The 23,067-nt window shown below is 33.8% G+C and overlaps 1 protein-coding gene across 11 annotated transcripts; it reads left to right on the forward strand.

The window, feature by feature from the left end:
- Nucleotides 1–9,404: 9,404 nt before the first annotated feature.
- Nucleotides 9,405–20,098, forward strand: LOC107759463 (F-box protein At4g35733-like). 11 transcript variants are annotated; one of them, XM_075246462.1, is made up of 8 exons: nt 9,406–13,265; nt 13,465–13,588; nt 13,707–13,781; nt 14,005–14,172; nt 14,329–16,020; nt 16,141–16,220; nt 16,903–16,981; nt 19,917–20,098. In XM_075246462.1, the coding sequence occupies exons 5-8, from the start codon at nt 15,829–15,831 to the stop codon at nt 19,947–19,949; spliced, it is 384 nt and encodes a 127-aa protein (XP_075102563.1). In that variant the 5' UTR covers nt 9,406–13,265; nt 13,465–13,588; nt 13,707–13,781; nt 14,005–14,172; nt 14,329–15,828; the 3' UTR covers nt 19,950–20,098. The 11 variants fall into 10 exon arrangements, with proteins under 11 accessions (XP_075102559.1, XP_075102563.1, XP_075102561.1 ...); XM_075246460.1 differs by lacking the exon at nt 19,917–20,098 and adding an exon at nt 17,064–17,211; XM_075246457.1 differs by having other exon boundaries at nt 9,407–13,265; nt 19,917–20,095.
- Nucleotides 20,099–23,067: the final 2,969 nt, after the last annotated feature.

Raw genomic sequence — 23,067 nt, forward strand, 5'->3', positions numbered from 1 at the left:
ACTGTATAATATATTTTTACCTAGATATTTTACTTATAATTAAAATAACTTAATACTATTTGATTTATTATTTTTATAATATATTCGACATTTAATTTTTCCTTAACGCTAATTTTCAAGATATAAAGGTAGCATTATTAAATTTGTCAGTAATATTACTGTGAATAAATCTCACGTCAACATTCTTAACCATACCTAATAAAATAATTTTAACGAAAATTATAAAACTATAGCTCACAGATTTATCAGTCAAGCTATATTCATTAATCAAATAAAGAAAATACCCACATTTAGCATACTGAAACATCAAATTAATACTTTCAAAAAAATAATATTAATAGATAAAAGCTTTAATAGACTTAATATTAAACAAAAATATCTTTGATTTTTTTAAAGTTGTACTACTATAAAAAACTATCATTTGTTAACTAAATCTGTTTTTATTATTTAAAATAAATATTTTTGTCATTTTTATGTTTCAATATATGTTCATTGAACAAATTGAGTGTCATGACAAAATTAAATGTACAGATATATTATAAAGTAATAATAAAATAATATAATCATTTTAACTATAAGTAAAATATCTAGGTAAAAATATATTATATAGTATATGTTATGAAATAAAAGCAACTTAGTAAAACATGAACAAGACATGTTGTTATGAAATAAAAGTAAATTAGTAAAACATGAACAAGAAATGGAGATAGAGAGAAGGAAGAGGTTTTCTTCTTCAATTGTGTGTATTTTCTTATCTATTACAAGGCCTTTATATAGGCATGAAAAATAAAGAAAAATATGTCATTGAATATGTCATTAAGTATAGAAATATGTCATTAAGCATTTGAAAAGATCATGGAGGAAGAGTAGACATCCACCATAATTTGATTTTCCTTATAACACTCCCCATTGGATGTCCATAGATAATGTGCCTCGTTAAAACCTTATTAGGAAAACACCCTATGGAAAAAAGATCTTAGTGAAGGAAAAATAGTATACGTGTTTAGAAATATGCCTTTTGGTTGCCTCGTTAAATACCTTGCAAGGAAAACCCAGTGGGACAAAACCTTGTAAGGAAAAAAGAGTACAACGTGTATTAACTCCCCCTGATGAGAGCATCAATTCACATCCTTGAGCCTTCGCTTCCCAATCTTGTACACTAGTTTCTTGAAGGTTGACGTCGGTAGAGATTTGGTGAACAGATCAATCATATTATCACTTGAACGGATCTGTTGCACATTGATATCACCATTCTTTTGAAGATCATGTGTGAAAAATAACTTTGGTGAAATTTACTTTGTCCTATCCCCTTTTATGAATCCTCCCTTCAATTGGGCTATACATGCTGCATTGTCTTCAAACAATATTGTGGGTAGTTTGTCACACTTCAAACGACATTTGTCTTGAATAAGGTGTATTATAGACCTCAACCATACACATTCTCGACTTGCTTCATGAATAGCAATTATCTCAGCATGATTAGATGAAGTAGCCACGATTGATTTCTTAGTCGATTGCCAAGATATGGCAGTGCCTACATATGTAAATACATAGTCTGTTTGAGATCGAGCCATGTGTGGGTCAGATAAATACCCAGTATCCGCATAACCAACAAGATCGGGATTGTAATCATTGCTATAAAATAAGTCAATATCGGTAGTCCCTTTTAGATACCGCAATATGTGTTTGATTCTATTTCAATGTCTCTTTATATGAGCAGGGCTATATCTTGCTAATACATTAACTGAAAAAGTTATGTCATGCCTTGTAGTGTTAGCAAGATATATTAGCGCACCAATTGTACTAAGATATGGTACTTCAACACCAAGAAACTCTTCATTATATTCATGAGGTCGGAATGGATATTTATTTATATCGAGTGATGTCACAACCATCGGGGTAATCAATGGATGTGCTTTATCCATATAGAATTGCTTTAAAATCTTTTTAGTGTACGCTGATTGATGACAAAAATTCCATCTTTCATATACTCAATTTGTAGACCAAGACAAAATCTTGTCTTTCCAAGATCTTCATTTCAAATTCTTTCTTTAAACAGTCTACTGCTTTAGGAAGATCCCCAAGAGTTCCAATGATATTTAAATCATCAACATACACAACGATTATAACAAATTCAGATCCAAATCTTTCTATAAAGACACAAGGACAAATTGAATCATTCGTGTACCCTTCTTTCAACAGGTACTCACTCAGGAGATTATACCACATGCGCCCTGATTGCTTCAATCCGTATAAGGATTTTTGAAGTTTTATTTAATAAATTTCTTGGAAACCTTAATATGCTTCAGAACAATTTAAATCCTTCAATGATTTTCATTATACGCATATCACGTTTTTCTTGTATTGCCAGATTAAAAGCTGAAATGGTGACATCCACCATAGGAGAACATGTCTCTATATAATCAATGCCAGGATATTTACAAATCTTCATGTGACACAAGTCGTCTTTATGTCTATCGACTTGACCTTCTTCTTCTTTTTTTCGCACAAGAACACATTTATACCTCCACTGGCTTTATACTTTCATGTGTCGGGACTATCCGTCCAACTTCATATTTTTCAGGTGAAATCAATTTTCATTGCGTATTTTTCATTTGGCCAATCATTTATCTATCCAAATTTTATGACAGATTTGAGCTCAAGATCCTCGTCAATATTAATAATATTAAGTGCTACATTATATTAACAATATCGTCGACGGTCATTTTATATCGGTTCTATTATTACCCAATAAAGACATAACTTATTGAGATCTCTTTATCTTATTATTTTCAGGTACCTGAGCCTTTCCCATGAGGTCTTATAAAGTGTTATGTCATGCTGCTCTTCTGGAGCACTTGCCTCTTTATTATGACCATCTTGAACATTTGCTCCTCTATTTCTTCAAGGAGTCTTATCTTTGGAACCGATTAGTCTATTATGCTTCACACATGTCATAGACTCTATTCATTATGAACTTTATTTTATTTGGAGCATTAGCAGCTGAATATGACATTTAGCTTTGGGGCAGCAAATACGCCTGGCAATATTTTACAAATGAGTTATTACTTGAACTTCAAGTTCACATTTTTGTCGTACGAGGATCTAGATGTACTCATAATAATTTATTACATGCATTACTATTTCAGCTGCCCATTTTCTCCCCCTATTGTTGGTATCACCAACACATATCCCTAGCCTTATTTTGGGGATCCATCTTTGTGCACTGTGGTAGAATAATTAAATCATATATCACATTCATATTTCTAGATAGAAATTATTTGATTTCTGACCCTGAACCGATTGTGATAGGGAGAACTTATCATAACTTGGCTATATGCGTACAAGTGCAGTTGTATATTAAATAATACACCACATACCAAATTTTATTTTGGCAGTTTTGTTCTCATAACCAATGGTTTAAAATATAATTGGAGGCATACAATTTCTGCTAAACCAACTTGGATTTTAACCAGTATTATCAAGATAAATCATCATAGTTTATATTCTCGAACCGTGCTCTAATAATTTGAGCAATCAATATTGCAAAAGCCGAACTTCAAGTTGATAACAAATGCACATGTGTCCATAGAATAAATGTATATATTAAAATCATATAATAGTAAACGGTTCACGTGGAAGGTGACTGGGCCCATATATTTATCACCTTTTATTCGTTTTAGAAATCAAGGGATTCAATCCCAACCTTAACTGGTATATCATGAGAATAAGCAGCACATGAAAATTCTTGAAGAATCTTATATTTCTTCAATATATGCCAATGTAATTCTCAATTAATTTTTCGCATCATAATTGAATCGAGATGGTCAACCGGTCATGCCAACTAATATTTGTTTCAGTAAACCTCTAGTTTACTTATGACATATGATTTCATCACCATGCTTATATTTGTGTAGTACAAATAGAAAGAAAATCGGGTAATCTTTCATATTTACCCGTTATGATTATAGAAATATGAAGATATTCAATATTTCATTCATTTATAGTCTCAAAATGCCAACCATTTTGACTTATACATTTGAAACTCAAAAAGTTTCTTTTGAGACTTTACAATATCAATGTCGTGAATAATTTTATTTATTCGGGTAGTAACAAATTAATTTTTTCGGAGCTCTTAACAACTTTTGTACTACAAGATCTTTTGTCACACCATTCATATGGTAAATGTCTCATTTACAGAAAAACTTATATCTTAATAAATTATCATGATTAAAATCATCATAAGCAAAATCACTCCTTGCTATAATTTTGCCTTTAATAACCTTTTATAAGGCACACCAAATATTTTTTGGCGTATCACATGTACGCGACCAATGGCATATTCATGTAACCACACAATAATATTTATTCTCTTTATTTCACTCAAACCTCCCTCATAGGTGAGTTGTGTGGTATTCATCTAATCATGCATTGCATGTCTTTATTCATTACTTTTATCATATATTGCCACATTCACCTTTAGGAATGAGTCTGCATTCTTAATGCTTATCACAAGTCACATTCTCTTTGGATCATAATCAGCGTCGTGCTTTATTATTTTTCATATCAATTTGATGGTAAGCATTGCCTTCACATTTTGAAGGACTATTTTTGAGAACCCTTATTGTTCTCCTTTTATAATCATAGTGATAATTATTATTATTTTGATCTTTGGAACGCCCACGTTCATTATTCAACCACTTGTCTTCATTTAGACTTGTTATGCGCCACTACCACATTCACTTTAAGAATGGAGCAAATCAAGTAGGGCAATATTCATGTCTTTTCATGAAAAATATATTATTTTTCTTTAGTCATTATTATATCATCAATATAGTATAGTGTGACTCAAACCTAATATCTTACCATTATAAAGGCATGTTAGGCCATAATGAATTGTGACTCAAACCTAACTCTTATCATCACAGAGCATCAAGACTTGATCCTGATGTCTTACCCTCATGGTTCATTGCGACTTGAACTCATTGAAGTTGATATCATTAATAGCAAAGGACAAAAATAATTTCAAATACAAAAGAAATGCTTACATTTTGAGTTAAACTCTTTATAATATCATTTGGATATAATTCTCAACAATAGATTTTTCGTTTACTCAAATCAGCTAAGTAATTAGTGTCAAACAGATATATGAAAATATAAAATAATATTGAAAATTAACATGTGGTCTTTGCTGCAATAAGCTTACTTCAAGATGAAAGTGATATGACCAAAACATTAAAGAAAAATGATATATCAAATAGAATAATATAGTACCACTAGTTACCATACATTTTTGTGGAAACTAAGTATTATACTCTCTAGAAAAACAAAGAGATATAGCAGAACTTTTAGGTTAATTAGGGAATCAAAGAAAAATTAGGGGACAAATCTCTGTCTACTACCTACTACTATATGCTTTCTATATAGAAATGATTCAACGTGTTAATTTGATAAGAACTATCACAAATAAAAATTTTGGTGTAGTACATACTTCTTGTACTAATATTTTATCTTATTAAATAAAATAGTTACGAGTATTATTATTATTATTATATTTTAATGGCATGAATCATTAAAATAGTGAAAAATAATTTTCTACTTATCCTACTCAATCCACAAATAAGTTTTACTAAACATTAAAGCTACTTTTGATATAAGAAAATAGCAGTGCTCTAATCAGATATATATGGAACACAAGTGTTAGGAATTCTTTTCCTTTTCTAACTATGTAGGCATAAAAAAATAATTGAAGTTAAGTGTCACACATATATGCAGATTAAGATTTTTGGTTTGATTATCATGTTGTCATATTGCATATAAGTGTAAACTCAAAGCTAGACATGAATTAGTAAACGTATGCTGACATAAGAATTTAAAAGTAAAGCTTACTGGACCGAAAAGAAATTTGACTAACTCTGGTTGAAAGAAGATAAAATTCGATTAAAGCACATAATCTCAATTGGTTAGAGCATCGTGCTGATAACATGTTATGAAATAAAAGTAACTTAGTAAAACATGAACAAGACATGTTGTTATGAAATAAAACAATTTAGTAAAACATGAACAAGAAATGGAGATAGAGAGAAGGAAGAGATTTTCTTCTTCAATTGTGTGTATTTTCTTATCTATTACAAGTCATTTATATAGGCATGAAAAGTGAAGAAAAATATGTCATTGAATATGTCATTAAGCATAAAAATATGTCATTAAATGTCATTAAGTATTTGAGAAGATCATAGAGGGAGAGTAGACATCCGCCATAATTTGATTTTTCTTATAACAGTATATAATATATAAGACATCACATAATGGGATGATTTTTAATGCCTAGGGCATAATAGATTTTTTAGGTGAAAGTTTTATAAAATCTGGTCAAAGTGATTATTGTAATAACTAGAGCATAATAAAATAATTTTTGTGTAACATAAGAAAGAAAAATGACTTTTGGGTAATGAACACAAGGTTGAATGACTTTTACGTAACCAAAAAAAGAAAAGTGACTTTGGGATAATAAACACAAAGCTAAATGACCACCCATAAAATTTACTCCTTAATTTGTCTTTCATATTACCTTTGTGTGTTTATTCAAGAGATAATTTTATTTGCGCACAGTTATTTGTAAATTCTCGTTTTCTTTTTCTCTCCGCTCCCACTTTTCAAAAAAGCTTTAGTTTGTGGGATGAAGAAAATCTACAAAAGAAGCAAAAGAAAATTAAAAGATAGTTTTATATATATATCCATATAAAGGAGATTTTTGCACATTCTTAGAGTACACAATCTTCAGATTCTATCTCAAACCAATTTTGATCCATAAATTTATGTCGCTAGCCTGATCCAATATAACCAAACCAAACTGATGGCAGCCTGATCAAAATAAACATTTCTTTCAATCTTTGCAATAGGTAAAAAAAAATTGAAGTATGATCATAGCATTAGACATTTAAAATTTTTGCACCTCAGATATTAAAAACACGATTAAAGAGAAAATTAATATGCATCAAAAGAATTAGAAGCAGATACTTGACGAATAAGACTGAAAAATACGTGTAGAAATAACCAAAGGTATATATGATAGACGTAATAAAATCTTGCAAAAGACTTTTAATTATAATATATGATTAAAACACAAAATTGAACTTGGGTTACCTGAACTATGATTACACAATAATTTCTCCGGTAGACGATGCATTTTAGGAATATGAAACACCATCTGTTTCTTCCTTGTATTTCGTCTTTGCAATTATTTTGCTTTCACATTGAATTAAATTTAAGTTCCTACAGAGAAACCAACAAATTTGAACAAAATTCTTACGTCAAGAACAAAGGAAAAAATATTGAATTTGAAATACGAAGCCCAGATTAAAGAGAAAATAATATATGGAAAAAAGAAACCCACAAGATGGGGATGGCTAAAAGAGAATTGAAGTGACCCAAAGTTTGGCGTCTCTTTCCAAGCGTTATTTTTTTTCTCTTTGTAAGCGTCCTTAAACAAGGTACTAAATAAAAGGGGTATTAAAGTAATATAATTTTTAAATTAAAAGTTTTCTGTTTTTAAAATTTAATAATATAGATATACAAAACCTTAATAAGGAGAGCGCGCATCCCTTAAAATTAGAATGTAACTGACATAGCTCCCCTCCCACACAGAGATGGAGCCACAGGGTTGGTTACGGGTTCGGCCGAACCCAGTAGCTTTTGTTCAAACCTTGTATTTTTATTAAAAAATCTAATGAATATATATAAATTATTAATTTAGAACCCAGTGACTTAAAAGGATTATAATCCCGAATCCATAAGGTTCAAATCCTAGCTCCGCCTCTACTCCCACGTCACCCCCTCCCCCTCCCCTTAAAACTCTCATGTATATCAATTATACAAAGCCCCTAAAATTATATTTTCATCCTATTTTCAAAAAGATTTCAAATATTTTTTTCTCTTTCATACAAATCAACCCAAATCTCTCCCTCTTCACACACATTCATCAATATTATTGCTAAAGTTGTAGCAACAAATGGTTCTCCATTGACATACATTAAAAAGTTTTGAATTTTTGAATTTAATATTCAGGTTTTACAAATTTGTGATTTATTTGAATTGAGTGTTCTAGCAAATGATTGAGAATATACCTTGGAGTTTATATCTCAATTTTGAGGGACATTGGTTAAGTTTAAACTTTAAAGTTGGTTTTAGATTAAATTCCGGATTGAAACTAGAAGAAGAAGAAGTTTCAAAATAGTATCACGATTATATGGTAATTGTATCACAATTGTATCAATATTCAGGTTTTATGAATTTATAATTTGCTTGGGTTGGGTGTTTTCGCAAACGATTGAGAATATACTTTGAAATTTATATCTCAATTTTAAGGGAGGCTGATTGAGTTTATAATTGGTTTTAGGTAAAATTTAGATTGAAACTCAAAGAATAAGAATTTCATAATTGTATGATAATTATATCAGAATTATTTTAGGATTGTATCAGAATTATATTATAATTATATCTGAATTGTATCAATACATGAAACGATACCTGATACAGTACTGATACAAGCTTAATACAATATTTGTATCAGAATTGTACCAGTTTTTTTATTGATTTGTATTTTTTTTGTATGTGGTATATTTTTCCTCTTCAACTTTCAATCTGAAAATAAAAGCTATAATTATTGGTGGTTTTGTCCTGGTTTTTAGGGTGTTTACTGCTGGGTTTAGGTGAAATTTCATATTGAAACTTGAAGAGGGAGAAGTTAAGAATTGTATCACAATTGTATCATAATTTATCAAAATTATTTTCAAATTGTTTCATAAATGTATGATAATTGTACATAAATTATATATAATACATCAAATGTAAAACAATATGATATAATATTAATACAAGTATAATACAATATTGTATTAGAATTGTATAAAAATTTAGAAGAATTGTATTAAAATTGCCTAAAAAGTATATCTGAATTGTATTTGATTACATGATACAATTGCTAAATCTTATGTTCATTCATTTGTGGAATATATGTTAAGCATATAAAGACTTATTAGATTTTTTATTCGTAAATCTATTAGATTGAAAGCTATTGAGCATACTCGAAGAGATGAGGTCAAAAAAAAGGAGAACGACGAAAGTTTGGCAAATACGGGCTGCCACAATCCTCGAAAGCAATCAAATATCACAAATATGCTTAGCAGAGGAGAGAAAAAACGGAATTGAATTCTTTAATTAAAGACATTAATAATAGTGTGAATTTTTTTAAAGGAAAATATATATAATTTATAAAAAAAAACTTAAATACTTTTGAAAACTATAAAACTTATAGAAAATGAGTAAATAAGTTGCTATAACAGTACATATAAGGAAAAACTCCGAAAATAAGTAGAAAAGATTGGCCTTGTCTTTGGTATTCCAAATCCTAGTTAAAGTTGGTAAGTATACTTGCCTACATAAATGATCTCAAAAGACCAAACCAAAACCATAAACGGAGGTTCTTTTTCTCTTGACCTAGAAACCTTACACCTTCTTACTTTCAAAGCTATGGCGAATTGGGCAGAGTTGCCGCAGGATCTCCTTACTCAGATTACAAAGCGTGTTAAAGCGATCGAAGATTTCATTGCTTTTGGTGCTGTCTGTACCTCATGGAGAATTGCTGCTACAAAGAAATTCTTCGATGTGCTTTCGCCCCAAGTTCCATTACTTATGTTGGCGGATAAAGATGAGGATTATCGAGAATTTTATTCTCTTTCGAAGAAGAAAGTTTCACGCATATTTCTCCCAGAAATTAGAGGGCGAGAGTGTTTTCCATCAGAGGGATGGCTGTTCACCATGTCATATACCGGAGAGATGAACTTGTTGCACCCTTTCTCTCATATCAATATACAGCTTCCCCCACGAGAAGACTTATTAGCTTCAGAGGGTCTCGGAGAAGCACCTGAAGAAGAGATCTGGAACTGCATGGACAAAGCTATCTTATCGGCCAGTCCTTCTCTTACATCAGATTATGTACTGGTGGTTAATTATTATGGACGTGTTAATAGTTTGGCTTTTTGGCGACCTGGAGATCTCAACTGGACTAATATTGACATTAACACCCATGGTGCAGTCACAAGTATGAATTATTACAAGGGTCAATTTTATTCTGTCACATGGTCTGGCCAAGTCTGGGTTTTTGATGTTGCAGGGCCTAGCATTACCAAACCAATTGTAAAACCACGCTTGCTTATTTGGCTGAAAGATAAAATCTTTAGTCAAAGTTCAGTTAAGTTCTACCTAGTCGAGTTATCCGGTACACTATTACTTGTTACCCGATTTTCTCATGGAGGGTGTCAGACCTTTAAATTTAAAGTATTCGAGTTAGATTTAATCAAACTCGAATTGAAAGAGATTAACACCTTGGGAGATTCAGCAATTGTTTTGGGCCTTAATGGAGCAAGTTCTGTTGACTCTTCTAAATTTATAGGAGTCAAGCCTAATCACATATACTTTACGGATGATTGGGAAGAGGAATTAAAACACGTGGAAGATGGTGGTGGAAGAGATATGGGGGCTTACAATATTGAAGATGAAAAAATTGAATCTTTTTATCCCGGATTGTCACTAAGTCCTATTTCACCGCCTACTTGGGTTACACCATCATTTTGATTATGTGATTGTGGTCATTATTTAGGGATTCAAACAATTTTTTTTAAAATATACTTTGAATCATTAGTTATGTACTTATGTTGACTTATACTTTTCATGTACGTAGTTTCAAATACATAAATTTTATTTTAAGAGATACGAAGAATCTATACCTGAATTCATATTAAAAATTAAGATTTTTTTACTCTCGTACTCCGAACTCGTCACATGAATTGGGACAGTATCTGTTGTTTGGTTTATTCAGTTTAGCCTTTTGTTGCATTATTTTTTTTTTTTTTTGATCGACTTGGTTGCTTTGATCTTCACTTAAGATTAAAGTACAACCAGCTGAAACTTTGGATAAGTAATCTTATTAATTAATAGCACCAAGGAGGAACTATCTAGGTATGGAATTATCTTGATGGGGAATTCAGTCAGGCTCAAGATGTTTCCTATGCAAGGAGTGTGCTGAGAACAACAACTACTATATGTTTTTTACATGGCCAATTGTGGCAGGTTTTCTTGAGGGTGGTTGGTCTAAAATTGGTTACGCTAGAATCTACTTTGGATATGGTGAAATGCTAGAATAATGTACAAGGTAATGTAAGGCAAAACAAGTGCTGGAAATCTATTACAAACTTGTATATGGTGGACTGTGCGGAATGCAAGGTGCTTTGAAGATATCAGTAGTCCTACACACTGAACTAAGTCTAACTGTATTTTGTCCTTGTACTTTTGGTGTAAAGAAAATTATGTAGAGGATGCTGAATCTTTACTTGATTTTCTAGGATCCTTGTGAAGAATTGCAAGTAGTTCTTGTAAGATGAACAAGACTTTGCTCAGTTTCCTTAATGCTGATGAATATACTGTTACCATTTTCAAAAAATCTATGGGTTCTTTCAAGCTAATCTTCATTATATGCCTAGTGGTTTAGGAATATGCACCAACCCCACCATATGTATCTACAATGCAAAAGAATGTGACCGACTGATTCTGCATTTCCCTTCACAAAAATCAGATCTGCTGCACAAGTTGTAACTTCTTTTCTTGTCTGTGGAGATCTCAATGTTACTACACGAATTAAAGAACACTCTCAGAGGCTCACTGGCAGCATGTCAGATTTATCCTGCTTTATTGAGGAGCTAGAACTAATTGACCCCCCACTCCATGTTGGTTCTTTTACTTGGTTCAAAGATCAAAGGTGATACAGTATCAGCAGCTTCCAGAATCGGCAGGTTCTTTTTTCCCCGTATAATGGGATGAAAATTTAGTTTTGTTGGACAACTATGCTTCCAATGCCTATTTCAGACCATGCTCCTTCGTTTCTGCAATGTGGAAAGTGGCAACAAACAAATTCGTACTTTAAATTCGAGAACATGTGGCTGGAATTTGACGGTTTTGTTGATTTAGTGGCTGGTTAGTGGAGGAGTAATTTCATTATCCAGGGCCGTCCGAACTATGCTTTTTTCTGTAAAAATGAAGCGTCCCAAGAACAAATTGAGGGCGTGGAACACAAATAGCTTCTGAATACTCAGTCACAGAAAAAGCTTTGTGTTAAGGGACATATGGATCGAGGAAATGCCCTTGAAGATCACTTACCCAGCTCTGTAAGGACACGAGTGGAGAATTATCACCGGATTTGATCCAAAAAATACAGGGGGAATTACCTTACCGGTTAACATTTGGATGGTATTGCAGACACCGGGAATTTGACGGAGAGGGAACTACTGCAAAAGCTGACCTACTTGTGGATTTGGAGGATATTTTGCCAAAGTAGAAGAAATTTCGTGGAGGCAAATATCTAGATGTACTTGGCTTAAACATTGGGACAAAAACACCTTTTTCTTACACAAAATAGCCAACACGCACAAGTATTACAATCATATTGATAGGCTTCTGGTGAATGGGGAAGTTGTTCATGATGAGCAGATTATTTGCAATGAACTCTGTTTTTTTTCCCCCTAATTTGTACTCATAGTCCGAACAACAAAGGACAAGCTGCTTTCCTGGGAATCTGCCTGCTAACACAGGGGAGGAGAATGAATGGTGGTATAGGGAATTTGAGGAAGATGAAGTTAAAGGAGTTTGACAGCAGTAAAGCAAGTTATAAAGCATCGGACTGAACGGTTTCACTTTGGAATTCTACAAAACAAGTGCTGGAATGTGATAAAAACAGACTTGTTGAAGGCTTTACACCATTTTCATTCAGCCGCTCAGTTTGGAAGAAGTTTTAATGCCACTTACATTGCTTTGTTTCCCAAGAAATCACGTGCCAAAGATAGGCCCATCAGTTTGATTGGTAGCTTTTATTAGATTGTGTCGAAGCTATTATCGGAAAGACTGAAGAAAGTCATTGAGAAGTTGGTCGGTAGTTAGTATTCATAAAGGGAAGACAGATAACTGATGCAGCTCTTATCGCAAATGAATGCATAGACACAAGGATCAGAGAAAAGACTTCAGGGATTCTTTATAAGCTAGATATAGAGAAGGCTTTTTATCATGTCCATTGGAAATTCCTCTTGAACCTGTCAAGTAACATGGGCTTTGGTCAGAAATGGGTCAGCTGGATTCATTTTTGTATCTCTGCAGATAGGATGTCAGAATTGATAAATGGGTTGCAAAAGGTTTTTCCAGACGCATAGGGGACTAAGGTAAGGCGACCCTCTGTCCGGTGTGTGACCCAAATTTAATCTGTCAACCTAGTTTTTGTGCTGCTTATGCAATTAAAATTTGTTGCAGATGTCTGTATTCTGAAATTGTGTGTACCCTTTAGTTGTAGACTGATTTCGGAGAGTCGGAAACACTTGATTCAGTGTTTGATTTGCTTGCTTTTTAATTTGAATGTATCAGGAATGAAAAGGGAGATGCTCTCAGTGCATCGTATTACCACATAGTGAGTCCCCTGTCCAGTACTGCTGTTGGCACGGAGGTGACCCATAGCTTCTCTACAAACAAGAATGCCATCCTTGCTAATGTACTTTTTTCATCCTTTCATTGACTCTTGAGTGTATTAGTTGGCATACTTTATTTCCCTTTTTCTTCTTGGGATATGTGTTATCACAAATCTGACTTGATTTTGTCTCCAACGCTAGCTTTTGACAACTGTTACGGTTGTTGAATCTGCTCCTGGGCTGAAGACAAATTTTCCTTTTCAAAGTGCAACAAAGGTAAACAGCTATATCGTTTAAGCTAAGAATGCTATTAAATGTCGTTATAGAAAGAAGAAAATATCTCTATGCGTATATCTGCTGCTTATTTTTTTATTTTTGTCTTGGTCATTATAGCTGAAAGTTCAATATTTACATGACTATACAAATGTTTAGCAACATGCTTTTGTAGCTTCTCAAACTGCTGTGAAATTGTTGTATATGTACTCTACCTATTTACCAGGTTACGTTAGCTCTGTACGATCCATTGACGGGGAATTGCAAGACGAAATTGTTTACTACATACAGTGCTTCATATTACCCCTGCATGGCTGTCTTGTATGAGTGCTATGGAGATGCTGCGACTTGTTGGGAGATCAGGAATGTTGTCTTGGCAGGCTGCCGCTTTCATGTAATAAGTTATTCTTTATTCTTTATTCTTTTGCAAGTAGTTCTTGTAAGATGAACAAGACTTTGCTCAGTTTCCTTAATGCTGCTGATGAATATACTGTTACCATTTTCAAAAAATCTATGGGTTCTTTCAAGCTAATCTTCATTATATGCATAGTGGTTTAGGAATATGCACCAAACCCGCCATATGTATCTACAATGCAAAAGAATGTGACCGACTGATTCTGCATTTCCCTTCACAAAAATCAGATCTGCTGCCCAAGTTGTAACTTCTTTTCTTGTCTGTGGAGACCTCAATGTTACTCACTACACGAATTAAAGAACACTCTCAGAGGCTCACTGGCAGCATGTCAGATTCATCCTGCTTTATTGAGGAGCTAGAACTAATTGACCCCCGACTCCATGTTGGTTCTTTTACTTGGTTCAAAGGTGATACAGTATCAGCAGCTTCCAGAATTGGCAGGTTCTTTTTTTTCCCGTATAATGGGATGAAAATTTAGTTTTGTTGGACAACTATGCTTCCAAGGCCTATTTCAGACCATGCTCCTTCGTTTCTGCAATGTGGAAAGTGGCAACAAACAAATTCGTACTTTAAATTCGAGAACATGTGGCTGGAATTTGACGGTTTTGTTGATTTAGTGGCTGGTTAGTGGAGTAATTTCATTAGCCAGGGCCGTACGAACTATGCTTTTTTCTGTCAAAATGAAGCGTCTCAAGAACAAATTGAGGAACACAAATAGCTTCTGAATACTCGGTAACAGAAGAAGCTTTGTGTTAGGGACATATGGATCGAGGAAATGCCCTTGAAGATCACTTACCCAGCTCTGTAAGGACACGAGTAGAGAATTATCACCGGATTTGATCCAAAAAATACTGGGCGGAGTTACCTTACCGGTAAACATTTGGATGGTATTGCAGACACCAGGAATTTGACGGAGAGGGAACTACTGCAAAAGCTGACCTACTTGTCGATTTGGAGGATATTTTGCCAAAGTAGAAGAAATTTCGTGGAGGCAAATATCTAAATGTACTTGGCTAAAACATTGGGACAAAAGCACCTTTTTCTTACACAAAATAGCCAACCCGCACAAGTATTACAATCATATTGACAGGCTTCTGGTGAATGGGGAGGTTGTTCATGACGAGCAGATTGTTTGCAATGAACTCCGTTTTTTTAAAAAAAAAAATTGTACTCATAGTCAGAACAACAAAGGCCCAGCTGGTTTCCTGGGAATTTGCCTGCTATCACAGGGGAGGAAAATGAGTGGTAGTATAGGGAATTTGAGGACGATGAAGTTAAAGGAGTTAGACAGCAGTAAAGCAAGTGATAAAGCATCGGGCTGGATGGTTTCACTTATGGGATTCTACAAAAAGTGCTGGAATGTGATAAAAACAGACTTGTTGAAGGCTTTACACCATTTTCATTTAGCCGCTCAGTTTGGAAGATGTTTTAATGCCACTTACATTGCTTTGTTTCCCAAGAAATCGCGTGCCAAAGAAGTCAGGGACTATAGGCCCATCAGTTTGATTGGTAGCTTTTATAAGATTGTGTCCAAGCTATTATGAGAAATACTGAAGAAAGTCATTGAGAAGTTGGTTGGTAGTTAGTATTCATAAAGGGAAGACAGATAACTGATGCAGCTCTTATTGCAAATGAATGCATATACACAAGGATTATATAGAGAAGGCTTTTTATCATGTCCATGGGAAATTCCTCTTGAACCTGTTAAGTAACATGGGCTTTGGTCAGAAATGGGTCAGCTGGATTCATTTTTGTATCTCTACAGACAGGATGCCAGAATTGATAAATGGGTCGCAAAAGGTTTTTCCAGACGCACAGGGAACTAAGGTAAGGCGACCCTCTGTCCCCTTTCCTTTTCATACTTGTTATGGATGGCCTTAGCAATATGCTTCATTTTGGGATGCAACAGAGCTGGATTTAGGGACATGTAGCTTAACATTTTGACAGGTGAAGGAGATGACTATGACACTACTATACAAATCAGACTTGGTGCTTTCTGACGATATAGGAGAAGCTAGATCGACAAGGTACCCTTTCCATTCAGTGCTCTAGATAAGAATATGGTCAATCTACTGTTTAAGTTAGTTAACATTCATATTTTGCTCTAATTTATCTCTTGGCTGTGAAGAAATTTGAGGGCAATTCCAAAGTTGATCGAAAATAGTGGAAGAATCTTTGTAGCTAGCTGTCCCGCAATACTAGAGAACATGACTATTCTATAGCATAATAATTCACTCATTTTGCTCTTTACATTTTTTATTTAAAAACAATCAAAGAGTCCTGTTATTTTGGCTGCACCATACTTGCCGAAGACGTAGTCATATGTGGAAAGAACTTTTGGACATCAATGAAATGTCACCAGTTTAGTTCATTAGTCTTTAGATTCTTCAAAGACCTAAGGGACCACATCAGCAGAGTTAGATGGCCTTGACCAGCTTTACCAGAAAGGAAAACTATGATAATTACTTATCTATTAAGACTAATCAAAATGGAAAAGAAATCCAGATTAACTTCTTCTTTATATAAATTTTGCACCAATTAGTTAATAGGCCTCATTCCTTGGTAACTTCAGAAGTTACTCTAAGCATACCAAACTTCTAATGACTTTAATATCGATTATCCTCTTGTTCTTTCTTTGTTCCTTATTGGTGATTCTTCAGTTGATTGTGGTACTAATAACTTTCTTGGTACTTTTGCTTGTGGTGATAGACTTTCTTACGGGCGTGATTTTGATACTCATCAACCTACAGGACGTTTCTGCAATGGAGAATTACTGTCGATGATCTTGGTAATTTTCTTTTAAAAATTTCTTGAAAATTTTCATTTGGATTAGTGAGAAGAAGGTTAGCTAAAAATATTCAATGAAATAGTTGCAGAGAAGTGGTCCAGTGAACTTGGAGAATTCAATGATATTTTATTTGAGATTAAGGCGTGATTGATTGATTGATTGGTTGATTGAATAATTGTTAGTGAGAAAACTATTCGACATTCAATGAAATGATTTATGGTCTTTTGCTGTTTCTAGAATTTTATCCTCTTAAAACTTAAATACTGATTTTGTGGAAATCTTGGTTTGTAAATTTTTCAGAAATTCAGTGATTCATTCTTGCTATATTTTGGGGAATTTTAGTGTAAAGATTGTGGCTAGTGGGGTTCGAGTTCTTCCGGTTTATTGCTAATTTTTCATTTTCTGGATTTGTATTATGTTAGCTCTGCGTCTTGGATTATGTAAATGAGTTAGTTGGATGCATAATAGAGGTGCCTTGATGGTATCACACATGGCACTGTGTGACTAAGTTAAGCTTAGAAGTTAGTTGCAGTTAATAGATTTAGTTAGTGGAGTTAAGTAGGTGGTTGTGTTGATATAAATATACAGTTGGCATAGATATTTTAGCTTATCTCATTTCATTTCTTCGTACACTGGCTTGTTGCCTACGCAGTAATACAAAGTTCTCTCTCTTCTCTTGAGCTCACAGTCGTGTCAATTGCATTGAGTCCTATGTTACTGGGATTCTTGAAAAATGTTGTTGGGTGCGTGTCGGATCCTTCAAATTTAGTGCATTTTGGAGGATCTGACACAGGTGCGGCAACATTTTTGGAGAGTCCGAACAACATAGATTGAGTCACTGTTTCGTCATTCAGTTTGTGAAACTTAACATTTTACCATTTGTTCCGAGTTATCTAGGGTAGGCTGGTTCCATGGAAGCAGGGGCAACCCAAAGGGTCAAGCCACTAAAGCAAAGGCTTAGGCCCCCAAATTTTGAGGGCCCCGAATTTTTCTTTTTGTTTTCTACTCGTAATTGTATTGAGATTCCGACTAATCTAGATTCGTACCGCGTAAGGCCTAACAAAAGAGAGAACATATTTTATCAGGATATTTTTTAACCACAGGACTCGAAACCGATATATCTAATTAAGGTAAGTTGGATCATATACATCTCACAGCAATCTTTAGAGGAAGGGTCTACATATATTAGGTACGTTAAAAGAAAAAAATAAAATATTTTATAAAAAGTAAAGATAACTTTTAATTTCGTATTGATGTAACCGTTTGAGCAAAAATTGGAGAAAGAGAATCACTCCCCCTAAACCCTTGTCGCAAATATATAAACTTTTCATTATTTAAATTTTACGATTGAAATCATTAGTGAGGTACCTATATTATTATTCTCCTTTTACATTTCTCATTAAAAACGTGTAATAAACTTTTAAAATCCGTTTTTTGGAATCTTCAATAGTCCAGGTCTTATTTTTTATCTTTCTCATCAAAAAATGTGTACTACATTCTTGTATTCTCTTTTTTGGTTTAAGCAAAAAAGTTTAAGTTCTCGATAAGTTATATTGTTCTTTGTAGAAAGAAAAGAGTTTTATTTTTTCTATTAAAAACAAGAGTTGAAGAGTACCGTTGAATAAAACTATATTGCGCATTCTTTTTATCCCTTTTTTCCCCCTCAGGTTTCAAGCGTTTCAACAAGTATATTAGTACATCAAAAATTATTTCGATATTAAGTTATAAACTTCTTGAATCTGGTTCTATTAACTAAGATCAACAATATCTTAGGAGAGATTAAATTATTTATAAAAGAAACTATTAACAATTTTACATCTTAAAAAGCTAGAAAAATAGACTTCAATTAAAAATATAGATGAATTTTTTTTCCTTCTGAAAGGCCCCATATTAAAAATTGGCTTTAGGCCACCAATCTTCTTGAGCCGCCCCTGCGTGGAAACATGATTCAAGGTGTCAATTATGCTTCTGCTGGTGCTAGAATTTATTTTCTCAAGCAACTATCGAGAGAGTACCAATAGCTGTCGGTGATGAAGGTCACCAACTTTCGGTGGACGCAGAGCCAACGAGTTCAGTCGAAGAGCGTAACGAGTCTAAGATTACAGAAGCCTTCGCCAACTTTGATAGGCATAGCATTGCAAGCAAGTAGAGCAGCGAGCTTACCCTTTCTTTCTATTAGAGTCGTGAGCAGACATGATTCATGGTGTATGGAAGACAGGATTCATCGTGAGCAAGCATTTTCTACTTCAACAACTTTTACTTATAGCTTAGCAGTTTTGTCTTTCAAAATTTTGCTCTAGGGTAGGCTGGTTCCATGGAAGACATGATTCATGGTGTCAATTATTCTTCTGCTGTTTCTCAAGCAGCTCTGAATTGGTACGTTTTCATAATATTTTCTGCTTTAATCATATAGCAGCACTGGAACTGAAATAATAATTTCCAAGATGTTTTGAAGCAATATCTTCAGTTTATCAGGTAGTATGTTGAATGTGTTAATGCTTAGGTGATCTAATTGATATTCTTAACTGGAAAAATGAGCAAAATTGCAAATTTAACTTCTATTTGTGCTAATGACAAATGGAACCTAAAGCTGCTGCAACAGGCTAAGCATTTATGTCCGTTCCAAAAAGAATGACCTATTTCTAAATTTAGAAATAATTTAACTTAAACTTTCAGCTCTACCATCAATTAGAAGCTTTTATAGCCACAGAAATACTATGACTTGTTTAGGACCACAAATTTCAAAAATCACTATTTTTTTCATAAACTCCGTAAACATTCAAACAAGTTCACATAAATTGGAATGTAGGGAGTGTTATGTTTGATGAAGTATATTTATGCTGGATTATTATTATTATTATTATTATTATTATTATTATTATTATTATTATTATTTTTGATAAAGTGCATTTAAGCTAGATTAATACTTATGCAGGGTCAGCATAGCTCCTTTGCACAAGCAAATTGAGCAGGTCACTGACACTATTCAGCAATTTATAATGACTATTGTTGAGGACGCAACGGCTAATCTGATGTTAAGTTCCACGTTCTACATTTCAATTGGAATGAACAACTATATTCATTACTATCTCCATAATGTATCTGATGCTTAATCTGTTTACGTGTCTTGGATTCCTCAAAACTTTAAGCCTCAGATTTCAAACAAGTTCACATAACTTGGATCTAACATTAGTTTGAATAGTAGAAACAGATTTATAGCTAGGAGCAGTGGCGAATCTACATGGTTCTTTGTGGGTGCTCAAGCACCCATTACCTTTGACAATATTTGATAAATTTGCATAGGCAATTATAAAAATATTTAGATAAATATTGAGGGAGCACCTATAACTAAACTCCTTTTTTCTCTTCTTTTAGAATTTTGATCGGTGAGCACCCATGACTTTTGTCACGACCCAAAATTCAATTAAAGGCCGTGATGGCGCCGGACACCACTGTCAGGCAAGCCAACCATAATCAATTAACTTAATTACCCATTTTAGTATTTTTGAAATAAAAATAATTCTTCAATGAAATTGTAGAGATAAAACTCATAGAGCAAATGATAAATATTTTAGCAATTAAATTTCTAAACAATTCACAACCATTCCCAAAACCCGGTGTCACAAGTGCATGAGCATTTACTAGGGAATTAACAATAAAATACAGCATCTGTCCAGAATACAAATTAGACAGGAAAATATAATAACTCTGAAGGAGACTCTGTTAGCTGCGGATCGTAATATAGAATGCAGCTCACCTATGTCCCCACAATTATTAACCACACCTCTACGCCCAGAAGGTCGATATACATATATGTACCTGCACAATAAAATGTGCAGTATGAGTACGAAAACAACGTGTACCCAATAAGTATCAAGCCTAATCTCGAAGTGGTAGAGACGAGATAGCCGACTTTGACACTCACTATGGGTCAAAAATAATAATTAAAATAAATTATAATTATTCAAATCAGCATAGTTCACAGAGTTATCAATAATTTTATTCAATTAGCAGAAGTAATAAAAATCTTTCAAATGCAATAATTTTTCCAATTTATTTATTTAAATCATGCAGTTTCAATAAAATTTCCAATTTATCAAATAGCTTTACAAGCTGCAATTCAATTTCAATAAATTTTCAATTTATCAATTAAATATCATTTACAGGAATAACAATTAATTCCTTAACAAGCAAGAATAATAATTTATTAAATTTCAAGGATTTTTCAATTTATCAATTAGCATCGCAAGCTGAAATAAATTATTAAAGTATCGTATAATTATTATTATTAAGCACGATTTCTACCGAGGACGTACGACCCGATCCAGAGTGTCGTGTACACTGCCGAGGGACGTGCGGCACGATCCATAGATGCATCTATCCTACCGAGGCGTTCGGCCCGCTCCACAAGAAAGGAGGACATTTTCTTATGTACCTCCGGAAGGAGAGTATATTTATTATAAGATAAATTCGGGAGAAAGAATAATTTCTTTTAACAATTAATTAATTTAAATAGAAAATCAAACATATGAGATTTCCATCCTTTAATATCTTTATCTAACAATTCACAATATATTCATACATATCAATTAATATTAATTAAACAAAGAATATAATTTACACAAGTAGCTCATGCTTTGAGTCCTAAACTATCCGGACTTTAGCATTAATAGTAGCTACGCACGGACTCTCGTCACCTCGTGCGTACGTAGCCCGCGCAATTAGCAACAATTATTCAATTAAATCCCTATGGGGTAATTTTCCCCTCACAAGATTAGACAAGAGACTTACCTCGTCTCAAAGTCCACTTTCCAATTACCACGTCGCGTTGAATTCTCGATTCGACGTCGAAAAATCCGAAACTATCCAAATATTATACAAAATAATTAATATATGCTAAATGATTCAAAATTTATCTATTAAATAAATTACATTATACAAAATGATAAAATTCCTAAAATTCACCTCGGGCGCATGTGCTCGGATTCTGGAAATTTTCGGATGAAAACGTTACCCATAATATCAAGAACTTAAATATATAATTTCTACCCAATTCCATAACTATTTTCGTGATTAAAATCTCATTTTTATAAAAATCTAGGTTTTTCATCTAAGCCTTTGATTTCTAAGATTTACTAGTTATAATCTACCTATAATCTATGTATTTAACTCAAGGGGTATAGAATTAACTTACCTCCAAGTTGGTAGTTGAACTCCCATCTTAAAAGCTCTAAAATCGCCCGAAAATGGAGGGAAAATGGGCTCAAAATGTCTGAGCCCCGATTTTTAACCATTCTGCCAAGCAGTGGTTTCGCACCTGCGGAAGGGGTACCGCACCTACGACTTTCGCACCTGTGGAAAATCCTTGCAGGTGCGAGTTTCGATCGCCTGTCCCTATTCGCATCTGCGCGCACTGCCTCGCACCTGCGCGTTCGCAGGTGCGCGCAGGTGCGCCATAATTCCACACCTGCGGCAGTGGCCTCCCCTTCCCTTTTTCCGCTTCTGCGCATGAACCTCGCATCTGCGAGAGTAGTGCCTGTGGCTGTCCAAGCGCAGGTGTGAACGTACCAGAAGCTGAAAGCTTCAGCATTTTTCTCCCAAGTCCAAAATTGGTCCGAGTCTCGTCCGGTTAACCCTCGGGACCCCGCCCGAACATACCAACAGGTTTGAAATCATAAAACGAACTCGCTCGAACTCTCGGAACGCGTAAAACAACATCAAATCCAAGAATCATACCCTAAACCAAATTGATTCAAACTTAAAATTTTCAAGTTCTTCAATTTACTTCCAATGCGCCGAAATATACTTAAACTACTCGGAATGACACGAAAATTTGCGTGCAAGTCTTAAATAACTATACAGAACTATTCCCAAACTCGAAATTCCAAATGGACTTCAATTACTCAAAATCCTACTCCAAACCAAATTTAAAGAATTTTAAACCTTCAAATAGTTGATTTTTACTATTAAGCATCAAAACGCTCCCGGGTTATCCAAAACCCAATTCGAACATATGCCCAAGTCCGAAATCATCATACGAACTTATTGGAACCATCAAATCTCGATTCCGAGGTCGTTTTCTCAAA

The sequence above is a fragment of the Nicotiana tabacum genome, chromosome 23 (assembly GCF_000715075.1).
Source record: "Nicotiana tabacum cultivar K326 chromosome 23, ASM71507v2, whole genome shotgun sequence".
Lineage (NCBI taxonomy): Eukaryota > Viridiplantae > Streptophyta > Magnoliopsida > Solanales > Solanaceae > Nicotiana > Nicotiana tabacum.

Coding starts and splice junctions, on each gene's coding strand:
- LOC107759463 (XM_075246457.1), top strand. CDS start 9,445: ATGATCTCAAAAGACCAAACCAAAACCATAAACGGAGGTTCTTTTTCT.